Source organism: Corvus brachyrhynchos, unplaced genomic scaffold, assembly GCF_000691975.1.
Source record: "Corvus brachyrhynchos isolate BGI_N302 unplaced genomic scaffold, ASM69197v1 scaffold227, whole genome shotgun sequence".
NCBI lineage: Eukaryota > Metazoa > Chordata > Aves > Passeriformes > Corvidae > Corvus > Corvus brachyrhynchos.
In genome coordinates this window covers 1,220,022-1,235,612 of record NW_008239290.1, presented here as the reverse complement: position 1 = coordinate 1,235,612, position 15,591 = coordinate 1,220,022, and the positions used below count along the sequence as shown (strand labels likewise).

The 15,591-nt window shown below is 36.1% G+C and overlaps 1 protein-coding gene across 1 annotated transcript in view; it reads right to left on the bottom strand.

Moving 5' to 3' along the window:
- Positions 1-1,584: 1,584 nt before the first annotated feature.
- The window catches only part of ZC2HC1A (zinc finger C2HC-type containing 1A), a 25,994-nt gene continuing 11,987 nt past the window's right edge, over positions 1,585-15,591 (bottom strand). Inside the window, exons 8-9 of the mRNA XM_017740470.1 lie at positions 7,707-7,814; positions 1,585-7,037 (exon numbers count right to left, since the gene is read on the bottom strand). Coding sequence (XP_017595959.1) covers positions 6,851-7,037; positions 7,707-7,814 — 295 coding nt within the window. The 3' untranslated portion in view covers positions 1,585-6,850. The remainder of the gene's footprint in view (positions 7,038-7,706; positions 7,815-15,591) is intronic.

Genomic DNA, 15,591 nt, shown 5'->3' with positions numbered 1-15,591 from the left:
CAAGGAAAGGGCAATGTGAATTAAAGCAAAAATACACAGATGCATTATTAGCTGCTACAAAATTCAAAGGTCAGTCAGTTTAAATTAAGCCGCAGTTCACAACGTAAGTCTTGAGAGAAATAAAGCAATTCCAGGACTACCCTGGGGAAAGACCAAGGGTTGATCCAGAGCAGAAATTTACATAGTGATTATGAAATAGTGGATTTTTTCTGACTACTTCTTATTAAATATCCTGCCTGATTCTTGTTGCCAAATTTCTTGAGTCACTGCTTACATGCAAACACTAACTGCTAAATGCAGTGACTGGTGCTCTTTGGTTTGTTCCTTGCATTTGAGAACTTCCTCTTGTGTCCTGAGCTTACAAATGTGGCACTAAAGTGCTTTTCAGGAATTGGCAAAGGGATGAAAACCATGCATGGTATTACCACCATCATGCCAACCTCCCTGCCACTTTCACTTATGCATTTATGTATTTATTTGGCCATAGAAAAGAAATAATATGAATAGGTCAAAACCATGATTTAGAAGTACATGGAATTTTTTGGGAAGGTGTCAAGGATAAAAAAGTAGGTATTTAAATTAAAAGAATTTTAGCACAAACACAACACAACCTCTTGCTGTTGCAAGAAGTTCAAGTTTGAGACCATCTAAGGAACAAGTCCATAGGACCTGATGCGATACATCTGTGGGTTCTGAGGGAACTGGCAGAGGAAGTGTCTAAGTCACTATCCATCATACTTGAGAAGACATGGTAGTCCAGTCCCTTTGGATGGCATCCAGTCCTTCTGGTGTATCAACTGCACTGCTCAGGTTTATGTCATCTGCAAGCTTGCTCAGGGTGCACTTGGTCTCACTGTGTGATAGATGAAGATATTAAAAGAGCACCAGTCCCAAAACAAGAGTCCTGAGGGACAGCACTCGTTACCAGCCTCCACCTGGACACAGAGACACTGACCACAACTTTCTGGCTGCATCCATCCTGTCAATTCCTTTTCCACTGAACAGTCTACCCTTCAAATCCCTATCTCTCAAAGTAAACTAAAGAGGTCAGTAGAAGGAAGTTTCCCCTAAAAAAAGGAATGAAAAGAGGAATTGATTTCTATTCATCCATATTTAGCAATCCAAACCTTATTGTAACTTCTGCTCACATATGTGAACTTCTGAAGAAAAATACAAACTTCTGCTTTTTTTTTCTTAATAATTTCATCAACAAAATAGTGTTCAAATGTCATGAAGGAGAACAAATCCAGATCAAGCTTAAGTTTACTATCCCTTATAGTTTTATTATTAAGAAAAAGAAATACTACAGATATCACAGTGATGAGCTCTACATAAACTAAATTCACAGTATAACTGGAGAAACAGAGGAGACACAGAGTTAAGTTTATATAAGCAGATCACACTGATTTAAATATCTGGTATGTTTTTCAAGTGACTTAGGAATCCAAATCTCATCTCACTCAATTTAAAAACCCTATTTTTTGTGTACCTGAGATCAGACATCACAATATTCTTAAGGTTGAAATTATATTACCTACCTGTATGCTATGTTATTTAAGATAATTTCACATTTGACTACAAAAATTTGCACATCACAAGAAGTTTTATTGACATATTTGCTTTATTGTTAACAAGTGGCAAATTAGCATTAGGTGATGATTTACATTTATTAATTAAAACAGAACTGACACTTTAAAATAAACATAATATATGAAATAAGATGCAAACAAACCCAGGAATTCTGGCAAAAAAACCCCCACTGGATGGTCACAAACAAATATTCCACATACTGAGGGGCAAGGCAAACATAATAAATGCAATGATGAAAGAATTAATCACCTCCAACACATGAATGAACACGCCATTTAAAAACATGGAACATCAATAAATAAACTTATGAAGAGAAACATATTAAATGTCATGTGAAGGATGAACACCAAGAGCTAGAAAGATCATATACAGTAGGTTTTGTAACAGTTGCAGTGTGCTCAGCACTTCACAGATCCTACCCAAATCCATTCATAGTTCTGCCAGAAAGCCAAACAGAAATAAAGAACTATGGTAAAACATGCACTTCTATTCAGAATGTGGGTTCAATATTCAGCTATATTAAACTGAGTATTTCATTTGCTGACTCCAATGTTCAAATTGGGGAAATTTAATTTCCCTACTACTCATTTTTGTAAAGAACAATCACTAATTAAGAGAAAATACAAAGAAACTGTTTTCTGGCAAGATGAAGTGGAATGGGACTAAATAGGATCCTCCAGAAATGTGTATTATTCTGGAATGACGTAACACCAAAAAACCAAACCCAAAACAAAACAAAAAACAAACTAGCATGCAAGAGTAATCTCTTATACTGTGAATACTGGAACAAAAATATCAACCAAGTAACTACTGAATCCAGCTAATGGAGTCTTTTACCTAACACTTCTTCCAACAACACAATTAGGTCACTCAAACCTTACTTAGCGAGTTGGAAAAACACCAACCAAACCAACCAGCAACAAAACAATCACAAGTTGGAGTAAGCTGTACTTGAAAGGCAATAAAACTATTTTCACCAGAGTCACTAAAACAAATTTTACCAAAGATGAAAATTCTACCTTCTCATACAACCCATACAACTATTCATAGCTTAGCCAAACTGGATAGAAGTAAAATTGAAAAAAGTGCTCTTACTAACCACAAATCTTTCAGCCAAGATTACAAACACTCATAACAGGTTTGTTCTTTGCAGATATACAAAGTCTATGTGATGGAAACTAGCACTTGTGACCTTTGTAATACATAGACAATACAATTTAATTTTATATGCAGACTAATTACATAGTCTGCATCAGTGTGCACACACCTTGTTTATTAGCATTTAAAGTACTGCAGTCATACCTCCTTCCACTGACTCGGTGAGCAGGCATCATGGAAACGCTCCCTGCATTTCAGGCACTAACTCTCAGCTGTGATGGTGAATTAGGAGCTAGTCGCTTTCAGATGACAGAGAACTTCCATGCTGGATAAAGACCAGTTTAGGTGTTACAATAAAGTTTGGAGCTCCCATCCTGTGAAGGCGCAGGACGCGTGGCTGCACTGGAGCAGCTGCTGCCCCAGCACCGCGGGAGAGGCTCAGCGCCAGAGCACCATGGAGAGCTCCCCCTGCCTGCTGCCCTCCCGGCCAGGGAACTCTCAGGTGGAGCTTCCCCACTCCCTCCAGGGAGTTCAAGGGCTCTTCGAGTCTCTTTGGCAAATTTGAAAAATTCTGCCTATATGTTTGTTTCATAGTTACAACCTGAAATGGGGGTGAAGCACCTCCCTGAAGTGGTGTATAAGATTAATTATCCATATAACACATATTTTAATTGCTGCATATTTAGAGATTCCACTTCTGAAACTACCTAGGGTGTGGGCATCATGCATAAATATAAACCTCTGTAAGGTACATCATATAGAGATTAAGCTATATGCTATGCTGTTTTTACTGTTGAAGCTAGTATTTTTCATAACTCCATTGCACTTCTATCAGCATAGTTCCAATGATCCTGCACTACTTCCTGGCACAGAGAGGTCCTTTGTATAAGATAGAATCACAGAAGTAGAATGGGAATGCAAACTCCCTCAGGCCAAACATCAAAACCAGCCTCTTCCTTGTTTCTTTAAATGAAATTTTACCTTTGACTTTCCTCCCCACCCCCACCCCCCCCCTTTCTTTAATAAATGGAAGAACCTTAGTAAGAACATTAAGAAGATAAAATGGCAGACAGTAAAAGAAACTCTGTCATAGGGTTAGACATTGGTATAGGAATCATCACAACGATTGCATCACTAAATTCCACTATCAACAGACAGTGCATAGTCCATGTTTTTTCCTCTCATGAAAACCAAGGCATAAAGGTGTGGGGAAGACTAGGGCAAGACGGTCTGGATGTTGATTACCAATAAATTAAATCTGGGAACTTCCTGACACATGTAATACACTAAAGATTGAAAATTCAGTCCAACTCCCTAAACTTTTTTTCTTTAAATATAACAAATTTGTTTCCCACATTCAGTTCTGCAGGAACATTATGAAAACCAAGCTACTTTTTTGTATAAACATCCATTGAGATGGAATTACAATGATCTGTGCTGATAACTTGAGTAATACAGGTCAGGGTCTGCAACATCACAGACTTCAGAAACCTATGTCATTCAGTAACAAAACCAGCTGAGATAACACAGAACATATTGGGCCTCCCATAAGTCTTACCATACAGCAACAAACTACACAGTCAAGAAGAATTTCGACGTCTGCTTATATTTACTGTAGATTACAACACATACACATTATCCAATGTTACTATCAACAGTCAATTATGTTTCACAGACCTTCTTTGTAAGGCCAAATTAAAAGATCGGTTTTAAAAACCTTTGTTTCCATTCAGGTTAATTCCCTATCTAATCCCCATGGTAAATCACAGAAGTGTAAATGAAGCAAATGATGTGCTACTCAAGTAATTTACTAAATATATTCTGCATTGAAAGCAAAGAGTCTCACGAACAGCTCACAAAGCAGAAAATACAGTGATTGTATGAGGATTGATTTGAAACTAGGAATCTGCCACCTACAGTTCAAAGGAGAAACAGTCAATATTTTTTTTCCTACAGTTACAATAATCCTGGAAAATCTGAAAGGTATTTAGTACCATACTAAACATTCCCTTTGTAGAAAGCATTTTTAATAAATGGTAAAATGCATTTTCCAGCAGAAACAACTAAAAATTCATCAGGTCAGAGTAGATTCACTACCTAATCAAACCTATTCTGGACTGGTATCTTTGCTGATGGACTCTCAGCTCGCAATAGTTCAGTCTACAGACCTCCATGGCCCAAATCCAGGGCAATTTTTCCAAAGCACGCTTATCTATGGAAAGAACACAGAATTCCAGTTTTTCCAAGTACAGATACGAATGTGCCATAATATGGATCCTAGAATCTAAACTACCTAGAAAATAAATTGGCTAGGATTTGTCAGTTCTATCATAACCAGTCATCCATTCTATCATGCTCGGTAGCCAGCTTACACCAATAAGACCACACTGAATGAAGGATAATTAAAAAAAAATTGTATAAAAAGTGCAAGACATGCATTGAACTAATTTTAAAACATCAGTAGCTTGTGGCCTGCAACATGACTACATCAAGTCTCTTAAATCTCTCATTCTCTTAGACTGGTATCTGCTTTGAAGATGCTTTTCTTCAATCACGCTTTCTTCCAAAATTGCCCCATTGATAATCACAATTTTTGAGAATGCAAGCAATGACCATAATACTATAATGGAACACTACATTATATTTTGTATAAGTTACAAAGAAATTAAATGAATTGAAACTAATGGTGTTTGTGAGCTGAAAGTACCAGTTTCTGACAAAAAATGTATTTACTGTGGGGAAGGCACAGTTGTTTCAGATTGTTTTGTCACGCATAATGAAGATGGTGCAAGTACTTCAAAGCAAAACTTCACAAAATAAATTACTACATTAAGATACAAGTTAAGTGATTTGACTTGTGAATGGTTTTAGTATCCTGTGTATTTAGTAAAAAAACCAACAACTTCAAGTCTCTCCCTTCTTCCCAATGGATAAATGTGAAGTCTATTACTAACTTGAAGAGGTTGTTGTTCTGAAATCAAGAGTACACAAAACTGCAAAAAAAAAACCCCCACCACGGCAGGTATTGACACATAAACCTGTGAAGCACAGTTACTCCCCTATGCATTCATATGTGTAAGTTGTGCTATTTTCACAGGAGTAAGAATAAAAAAAGAGTCACTACTTACATCAAGACCTACTGCTCTAATAGCATTCATTTTTATAGAACTAATTTTTTTTTTTGGTATTGGATACATCAAGAAGGCTGTTTTCAAAATAAGAATTCAACATTTAGGTAGTATAAGCATAGACTTCGACTTTCAGGAAATGAGGGAAGAGACAAAAAAAAAAAAAGAGCAGGACCTTTGGAAATAGGACAAAGCACAACACCTTTAGATATGCTAGTCATGGTGGAGCACAGGAGGAGGAAGACAAGTATTTCAAAACAAAAGGAACTTAACAAAATGAATCATAATAAAGTGAATACCATATTTTTCATTATAAATAGATAAAAATATGAACATGTTCTTACTGAAAAACAAAACATGGAAAGCCACAAAAAGAAAATCTTGCCTTTCTTCTTACATGCAAAGAGAATTCTCAGGTAGTCTTTCCACTTTGATTCTTTAAAAAAATCCTAGGAAGCAACTGGAAAGTCCAATTAGCATATTAATGTTAAAGAGTTTAAAGATCCAGACTTTTTACACTTTTATCCAGGAATTTATAAGGAGTTGCTCATGGTGTTTTCACTTAGAAAACAGCATCTAAATTACTGTCACAGATGCAGGAAATGCCTCCACAGAGAAACTTTTGAAGCCCAAGTTGTTCATGGCTAGTTCCCTCTAGGTGAGTATTACCCTACATAAGTGATTTAAAAAATCCTTTGTCTAGTAGGATTTACAAAAAAAACCCCAAACATTGAACCACTTCTGCTACCTAGGTTACTTAACATATTTTTACCTTACTTTTAAATATTTTCAACAAAGAGTAAAGAGTATTTCCTTGAATGGCACAGTTTTAGGTAGCTGCTATTTTTATGTACAATATATATATTTGTTTATAAATAACTGTGTAACCAGAAGATTGCACTCAGAAAATTACAAAATGGTGTTTCAATGTTTGCAGCATGAAGTCTACCTGGACGGAGTGCTCAAGCTTTCCATGCAACAGTACCTAGCAGATGTTCCAATTTCTTGTTTTCTTTCTGCTTTTAAGAATGTGTTCACACAACCATTCTTCGAATTCCACACTCACAGCAGAATTTCGCCCATTCCACTGGATACTTTGTTCCACATTCATGGCAGAACTTGGATAACTGCACAGGTGAAATTCCTTCACTGCTTTTTGCACTTCCTCCGTTGACTGAGGATGGGCAGTCTCTACTGTCATACCCAGTTTTCCCGTCAGACCTGAAAGTTCCCAGATGAAGAACATTCTCTGTAAGCCAGTTCAGTATAACTTGATGTAAAGTTAGTCTAATCCTTGCAATGAATATAGTTATTGTTACTGTCATTTTCGTGCCTGCACTTCCTATTTACAGTGGTATATCTTACATTCAACGCTATCCAGGCTCCCATAAATATCTCCAGATACCCACCTTCTGTGCAAGAAAACAAAAAACACCAAAGTTCTAGGAGCAGAATCAAATATTTCACTGACTACTTAGATTAACTGGAGTGTTTGAAAACTTAAAACTTAGCGTGTCAAAAAAAGAAAGGTTAAACCAGCAATACAATTTTCATCCTACCCTTTTAAAGGGTAGGACAAGACAATTTGTGTTCTTAGCATGCAGAATTCAGTTTCAACTGAAAGAATATTTTCTTATTTTTTCAACAGCTCCCAAGTGTTTTTTTGACATTTCTAAAAGGGTCTTCTGTGCACATCTGAGACAGCTGATGACAAAGGTGTGCTGTCAGATGATAAACATGCAAAATATATTGAGCATCTCAAACAAGCCAAATAGTATTGATCATCTATTAACTGCAGAGAATAATACATTCCCCAACTTCTTTTGTAGTACGTAATCCCCTTTAATGAAGGCTCTATTGATGACAAAAATCCATGAAGTTAAAAGCTACCTTAAGTAAATGTCTGAATTGCTAGTTTTTCTTCTGTTTGTTAGAGCACCCGTGCTCATGGCTCTTGCCACGCTAGGAGGGGTTGATGTCCGGGCTTTTGTTGTGCCCCTAAAATAGAAGAAATACCTGATGATTTATACACACACAGACAATACATGCAAGAATATGCATTTTCAAATTTTATATATATTTATATATATATAAGATATAGAAAAGTGCAGCAATCTACACATAAGTTAATTGTATGAAAAATAACTAATTTCCTACCAAAAGCAAACAGAGGAGCTTTGGTATGAACTTGCATGGTTTGAACTGTTATGACTTGAATCTTACAATGACAAATTAAATGAAACAGCAAGTCCCTTCCTGTTCATGTGTCTCACTTCCTAACAGGTAGATCCTGCACTACTGGCTGCTCAGTGGATTCTAATGTCTACCATGACAAATCACAAGTCACTTTTTAGGACTGGCAGGTCTTTTAGAAAAATAGAGAGCAGCTGACTGCAGGTTTTAATAGTTTAAGATCTGTAGAAAGGATAACATTCTCAATACATTGTGACCAATATGAAGTTAGTCAACAAGACGTTTTTCTTCTTATATAATGCTGTAAATCCTTTTTCTTCAAAGCATAATTATATTTATGAATATAAATAGAAGGAGAAGAAAGAAACTGCATCCAGCATTAGGGCCTCAATTTTTTCTAAACTGTCACAGTGTTCCTAAAGTTGGCGTCAATATTATGATCACACAGATATGAAAACTGCTTTCCTCAGGACTCATGAGTTTTATGAGAAGCCAGTATACAATGAACAGCACATCCCAAACATTGAAAAAATCTTGCTGCTTGCTTTGATGAGTAGAGAAACATCAGAATCCCCTGAAAAATCTGAGTAACACTAAGAAAAATAAGTGGGAAGGGGCATTGATTTATCTTCAGTGACCAAGGACAGAAGTTTTCATCATTGCTCCAAGGAAATACCATTCACTGGGATTTCTTCTGCTTTGGCAAGTCTTCGACTATGACATCTTGTGCATGACCAAGTTTTTCTGTTCTCATTCTTGAACACCAATGCATAAACTCAATTTAAGTTGGGACTCACTCAAGAACATTAAAAAAAATTAAAACAAGACTCCATTAAAAAAATTAGTCCCAAGAGACCATCCATTCTCTTCAGATCAACCTAATTGCTCCTTTCAGAATTATAAACTATCTGGTCTTGGTTTGGTTTTGAAAACACATATAAGGAAATGCCTTCAACTCCAGTAGCTTCAAATCCAACAGTGACACAACTGAGGAACATGTAAAAACTCCTGAATTATAGACATGCTGCATAAAACATTTCTCCCTTCATGTCATGAACATGGAATAAAGATGGCTTTTCAGCTCCTTCTATCACTTCAACCAGTGGAAAAGTGATCAAATAATTAAGCACAAAGGTGGAAATCAGCAACTAAATTTAAGATTAAATAAATTGAAATTATATCTAAGTATTCAAGTCTAACAAGAATGGCTTCTACATGAAACAGGTAGAGTGCAATGATCAAAGATTATGGATCATTGGGCAGAACGCTAGCCTTCTCCATTAGTTTTCCTGTCTGCCCCCTGATTTAGCAAGGAGATTCTAAAGATGGACTTCACTGAAATTAAAAAATACTGTGCAGATTGAAAAGCACTGCATCATTTATATCAGAATTAAAACTTACTGAAAGTTATGTCAGCCTTTCAGAAGTTATAGAATTCCAGAATAAAAGTTCTAAATGTAACCTAAATTACACTGTTATGATGTACAAATGTTAAATACTCATCTTGTGCTATTTTCCCCATCTCATTATACAATGAAGAGAGACCTTTGCTTATAATTGAGTAAAAACTCATTAGAGCTCAATAGTAGAAAGAACATACTGGACTGCTACTTTACCTGTCATTGAAGACAGAAAAGCATATAAAGGAAAATTCAACTGTACACACAGAAACATTATGGGATCATCATGGATCAGGGATGATCAGGCAATGAAGCACAGAATAGAATTGTGTGTCAGTTTCTGTTTAGACAGCTCCAAGTAATTTAAAAAAATTCAAATTTATTACTGACTCAGTTTTCTCTGGATTTTCACCTTGGGACCAACATGCTACTTTTTCAAAACCAACAGCATTAATTTCTTAAATTGAAGTCTCTTCAGAATGTACTTTGAATCAGTTTTGAACATCATGTTAGGAGTCCTAGATATTTGAAATAAATTGACATGAAAACCAGTCCACTCTTCTTTCCTGTATTTCAACTGTATCATACAACCTTCATCCCCCTAGGTACTCTGAAAATTCACCTGCTGCTTTAGTACTAGGTGTATACTAAAGAAATTTCAGAGAAATCAGTGTCTTAATACAGCATTCAGGCCACTGACTGAGCTGGGGAGGGGAGGAAATTGAAATACTGAAAAGCCACATTCAAAGTGCACAGTCCACCCTGTATATCAAAGGAGGCAAGGTCTCATGAACAGATAAAACATCACTCATTAAAGGTTTAACAGGATATCTCCATTCCAAGATGTTTAAACACAGCTTTCTGCATAATTTCTGCAGTCTTTTTGCACAACTAATTTTCTAAAAATATAGAAGAAACCCCAAATATATTTTCAGACTAGAAACTTCCCTTCCAATCTTATCCATTCTGTAATTTCTGACATTTTTGATAAGTAAATCAACACAAGGAGTAGGCTGCCACTGTCTACAACTTTATTCAGCCCAAATCTAGACACACAATTAGCATCACGTTTCATTTATGTTTGGTGAAAAAATCTTGAAATTACTTCCTTAAGCAGCAATCTGATCTCTGGAGACAGAGATCAGATATTTTTGGTTATTTCAACTTGTGCCACCACAGCTTGGTTTCTTCTGATCTGCCCCATCTCTACCTTCGCTATCTACTTGACCACTTCTGTTGTTTTTCCTGTTTGGTTGGATTTTGTGTTTTGTTTTTAGAAAGCTATATAAATCCCTGCTCTACACTGTATCACATGAAGTATGAATTGAGCATGACAGGAGATGAGACTGTGTACCAATATCAGCTGGAACTCTTAAAACCTAGACATACTTTAAAGGTATTTCTTATCCACTCCCTATTTAAAAAAAAGTAAGATTGAAAGTGAGTTCCCTTCCTAAAGCAGCTCATGTTGTACATCTAGTTGAATTACCACTGCTTGCAAAATAAAAATCTGAAAGTAATTTGTAAAAGAAGCTTGTCTTTTTCTAAGCATGCATTCGTGATTTGGTTGAATTCTATCATAAAATACTGCTACATAAAGCTTGCTTCCTAGACAGAGCGTTCAGATATTCTTGACAGCTGTCACTGTTATGTAACCACAACAGCTCATAGTTCTGTGCAAAGTCATAAATAACTTTCTGCTGACTAGTGGCATGCATCCTAAAGTCCAGAAACCTCTGCCATAAACTGCAACATTCCACATTGCTATGCTGAATTTATGAATGGTTAGGAACTATTCGCACTTGCTGAATGCTGTTGACATGCAGTGTACTGAATATCCTACTGCAAGTAAGGCAGATTTAATTCTTCAACTCAGTAGATACCAGAGGAAGAACAACAGGGACGGTATGAAGAGCAGGTAAGAAGTACCTATACTTTTAAAGAATTTCTCTCAAGAAGAATCAAATCACTGGTCTATGGATAGGGACTATTTTAAGCAATTGTAGTAACTCATTAAGCTAAATTTTCAACATCTTAACAATGTATTGCAGAATGAAAAACTGAGCTAATTTTTGATGGTTCACAGGACTCATAACTCTAACCAAACATGCAAAGGAGTAAATAAAAACATAATGAAATTCTGTTTGTCTAAAAAGAGCTCCCATTCCTTTAATTGCTTTTGCTTCTTCAAATAAAAGCCAAAGTCAAATATTCTTTCCCTGTCTCAAAGACACTAAAGCTTTGGTTACAGCATTAAGTGATTCAGACACATTTCTACTATGTAAAGCAATACATTTCATGTATGTGCCACATAATTCGTTACTTATTTCTCTTTTACAATATGAAAAAGCAGCCTATTTGAATTTGGCATCTTCCAAAATAAATCAAAGGCTTAACTACAATTTAGTACCTATTTCCTTTTTAAAAGATTAGAATAATTGGAATAACCTTCCTTCCAAACTTACCTCATATAAAGATTTCTGGATATTCAGAAGTCTTTATAAGATCTAAGTTAGACTTAACCAAAGACTTTACCTTTCATTACAAAGTCTGCCTTTCTCATGGTTTTGGACCATCACATCTACCATACAGATGTAGGAGTTAGAGAAATATTTGACCTTAAGAGAATAAAATTACTTTGTCAAAAACCAGTACAGTTATCAGGCTTAAATGCTTACTTCAGCTTTGCATTACGCAAATCAGTTTTATCTCGGGTTTAGAAAGACAAGTTCATTACTTTTAATCTGTAATCAAGCACTGACAGAAGAAATCAAATCTGAGGGAAACCTTCACCTTCCCTGTCCTACTGTGAAGCTGTTTACCTCATGCTGATACTAATTATATAATCTATTCTTCTCCCACAGCACTTCTATTGAAGACATACTGGGCACCTGATGTTTGTCAAGGACATATGTCTCTGCTTAGGAGAAACATTTCTGCAAAAGAGATAAACCACACTGATTTTTAATTCTTACTTCTTTACAAGCAACAACTCATTTGGCCTTTGGATGGTACGGTCTGTTTTTGTATCAGTGTCATAAAACCTTTGCACATCTCTTCCAGTTTGCAGTGGTGGGCCTAACTTGTCCATCTTACTATTAAAATATATGAAGGGGTGCTCATAAGGACAGCGCTAAATTGCTATTCAAGTTACGCAAAAAAAAAAGAAATTAAAAATACTCACAATTCAATACTGATATTGCCAAAGAAATCCCATTGACTTAAAAAAAAAGTACAAATCAGACTTTAATTGTCCAGCAAACAAAAGGGTTTCTTCTTGTTTTGATAAGGAATGGATTTCACAGACATTGGATTACATTTCAAATACATTTTTAAAATTCTTTTTCAAACAAAATATTAATGCCAGTTATCCTCACACTCTGCACAATGTACTCACATTTAGTCTCTTTTAAGAACAGCTTTCATGATGTCATTCAACATTGGGAAAGGGGGGCTCATAATTACAAGTCATAGTAAGTTTAAAACATTAGAAAATAAAAGATATATAAGTACAAGCCACCTTAACTTTAGAATTAGCAAGAAGAAAAATTTTTCCTTTTTTCTTTTTTTTTTTTTTTGTTTTTGTTTTGGGAAGGCAGAATAGAGGACAGCCTGAAAGAAACCCAGCTTTGTTTTAACAACAAAACCCCCATTCACAATAGATAGTACTACATAAAAAGCCAATACTTTATTACTTTTTTTTTTTTTACTATTATGGATAAAATTTCAAAACCAGAAAGAATAAATCAAAAAAATCAAATTTTAAAAACATTTAAAAAAAAGTTAACTAACAAAATAATAATTAAAAAAAAAAATCCCTTCCTCACATCATCATAAGGAAAACTGTAGCTTTTCAGAAATCGCACTTAGACTGGAAAATTAGATCAAGTTAAGATCTGCATTTTTATAATCTTATCATCATAAAGTAAAACCTACAAATAGCCTCCCAAACAGATGTTCTAGTTCAAATTAATTAATATAGTTATACAGTTATCATAAACTAATGTTTGACCCAATATAAACTCTTTACATACCTCCCAAGAAACTGAGAAGCAAGATTGAGGTCTCTGACACTGCAAAACACATACCTCAACCTAACATCGTCTTGGTTATTTTTGAACTTTAACAAATTATCAGCATAACCTGTGAACTCCAGGCACATACAGAGTAGAACACCAAAGAAATATCCTAGAAGCAGTCATAATACTATCAAAATAAAGAACTACAGTATTCTTTCACACCTTAACAAAACCAAAAACCCAAAGCTGACAGCCTTTTCACATTCTAATGGAAAAAACCATGATCACAAGAATCTTTCAAAATGCAAAGATCTCCAAGATGACTCCTTACATATCTTGATTTCATTGAACAAAGCCCTGTAAGTTATGGTATTCATAAAAGGAACAAACTGGTTTAAAATGATAATGTTTATAAAGGGTACAAATGCTTTATGGCAAACATGTAAGTGGAATTTAAAATTTACTGTTATTGATTTGGTGTGCGGTTCATATTGTATTTCAGCTTTAAGACAGTTGCGGATGTGTCACTAACAGACTTATTTTCCAGGAGGGAAATATTAACATTAAAGTGTATGTCTTAGCCCCAAAATAAAACATAAATTACAAATTAAATTCTATGGGTTCATTTGCCATATTAAAAAATATAATGTAATTTTCCAAGTCCCATTAAAAAAACAAACAAACATAACTGTTCACAAATGAAACATGAACAGACAATCTGTACAAGCAAAAGATCCCTGGCTGGCCACAAACAGTGGTGTCACGTTCTGCTGCGCAAAACAGTTTGCATGTGGGTGTGGAGCTCACCTGTTTGATTACCCTTTTTTCCTCCTGAACATCTGATTATTTCTGGCAGTGTCTTGGGGTGACTTTATGATGTGTATCCCATATTGCTGCCTATGCCCAGAAATTGATTTCTGTGCCTTTCTATACTTCTAAACTGAGCCTGAGAGGGGGAAGAAAAAACTGAGCAAAACTTCTTCAAAGCAGTTTGCAGCTTGTTCAAGGTCACACACAGATAGCAATTGGTTTCCCAGCTGTGGCAGGGGAGGGAGGAAACGCCCGGCTTGCTGTTTTCCCCGAGGACAGTTTTTTGGCCAGTGGTTCAGCTGCTTTTTCTCTGGAGAGAGACAGAGAGTTGAATTTTTCCTTCCCTGGAATTTTCTACTGGACTGCTTGATTGCTGTAACATCAGAGCACATCGGGAGGACTTTCCACCGGGCACAGAGGGCCTGGCCCTGGGCCAAGCCCCAGCTCTGAGGAGACCAAAGGGAGGACTCGAACACTTTCCCAGGTTTTTTCTCCACAGTGAGAGATTTTATTATTTAGCATTATTATCCTTTTCCCCTGTGTTTGTTAAATAAATAGTTTTATCTCCTTCACCTTCCTTCGAGGAAAATTTATTTTTCCCGAACCTGGTGGGGGAGGGGTGGTTGTGCCTTCTCTCACAGGATGTATTTCTAAATTTGGCCAAACCGGAACAGGCAGCTTACTACAACTGCCATACGCCTCAAGAAATGCAGGACACTGCTAACCTCTATACTATTATAAAATACATATCAAACTTGGGTTCATAACGTGATATCAAATTATAAGCCTAATGACAACTTATGTAGAATTTTCCTTTTCTTAATTCTTTAGTATCAAAAAGATAACCTATTTTCACCCAAATGAATGAAGATTTTCTTACTGACTACAACAGTCACACGCTACTCTTGTACTCTCACTTGCTCCTGTACCACCCAGAAATTATGCCCTTATGCAACACTTCCATTCATACTGGAAGAACTGTCTGTGTTCTTACTCTGTCCAGGCAGAAAAACAAAACTCGTAGCAGAACTCAGCTGACACATCCTGATCTACACGTACAAAGTAAACCTCACTGGCACTAACATAGCTTATGTTGATGATACTGTGCTGTGCTCTCTCAGTAGTCCTTTACCTGGGGAGCAGAACAGGAGAATTCAAATTTAAAAAAAAAGACACCGCATAGTAAAAATAACTTACAATAAGTGAGCTCATAAAATAGGGTTCCATTTCTGCTCATACAAAACGAAAGTGCTCGCTGCGATGGTGCACATGAGGTTTACAGGCGATCAACTCCGAGCTCCCTCCCCTCGCGCAGCTCCGGGGCCAGCGCTGCGCCAGCGCCACCTGGCGGGC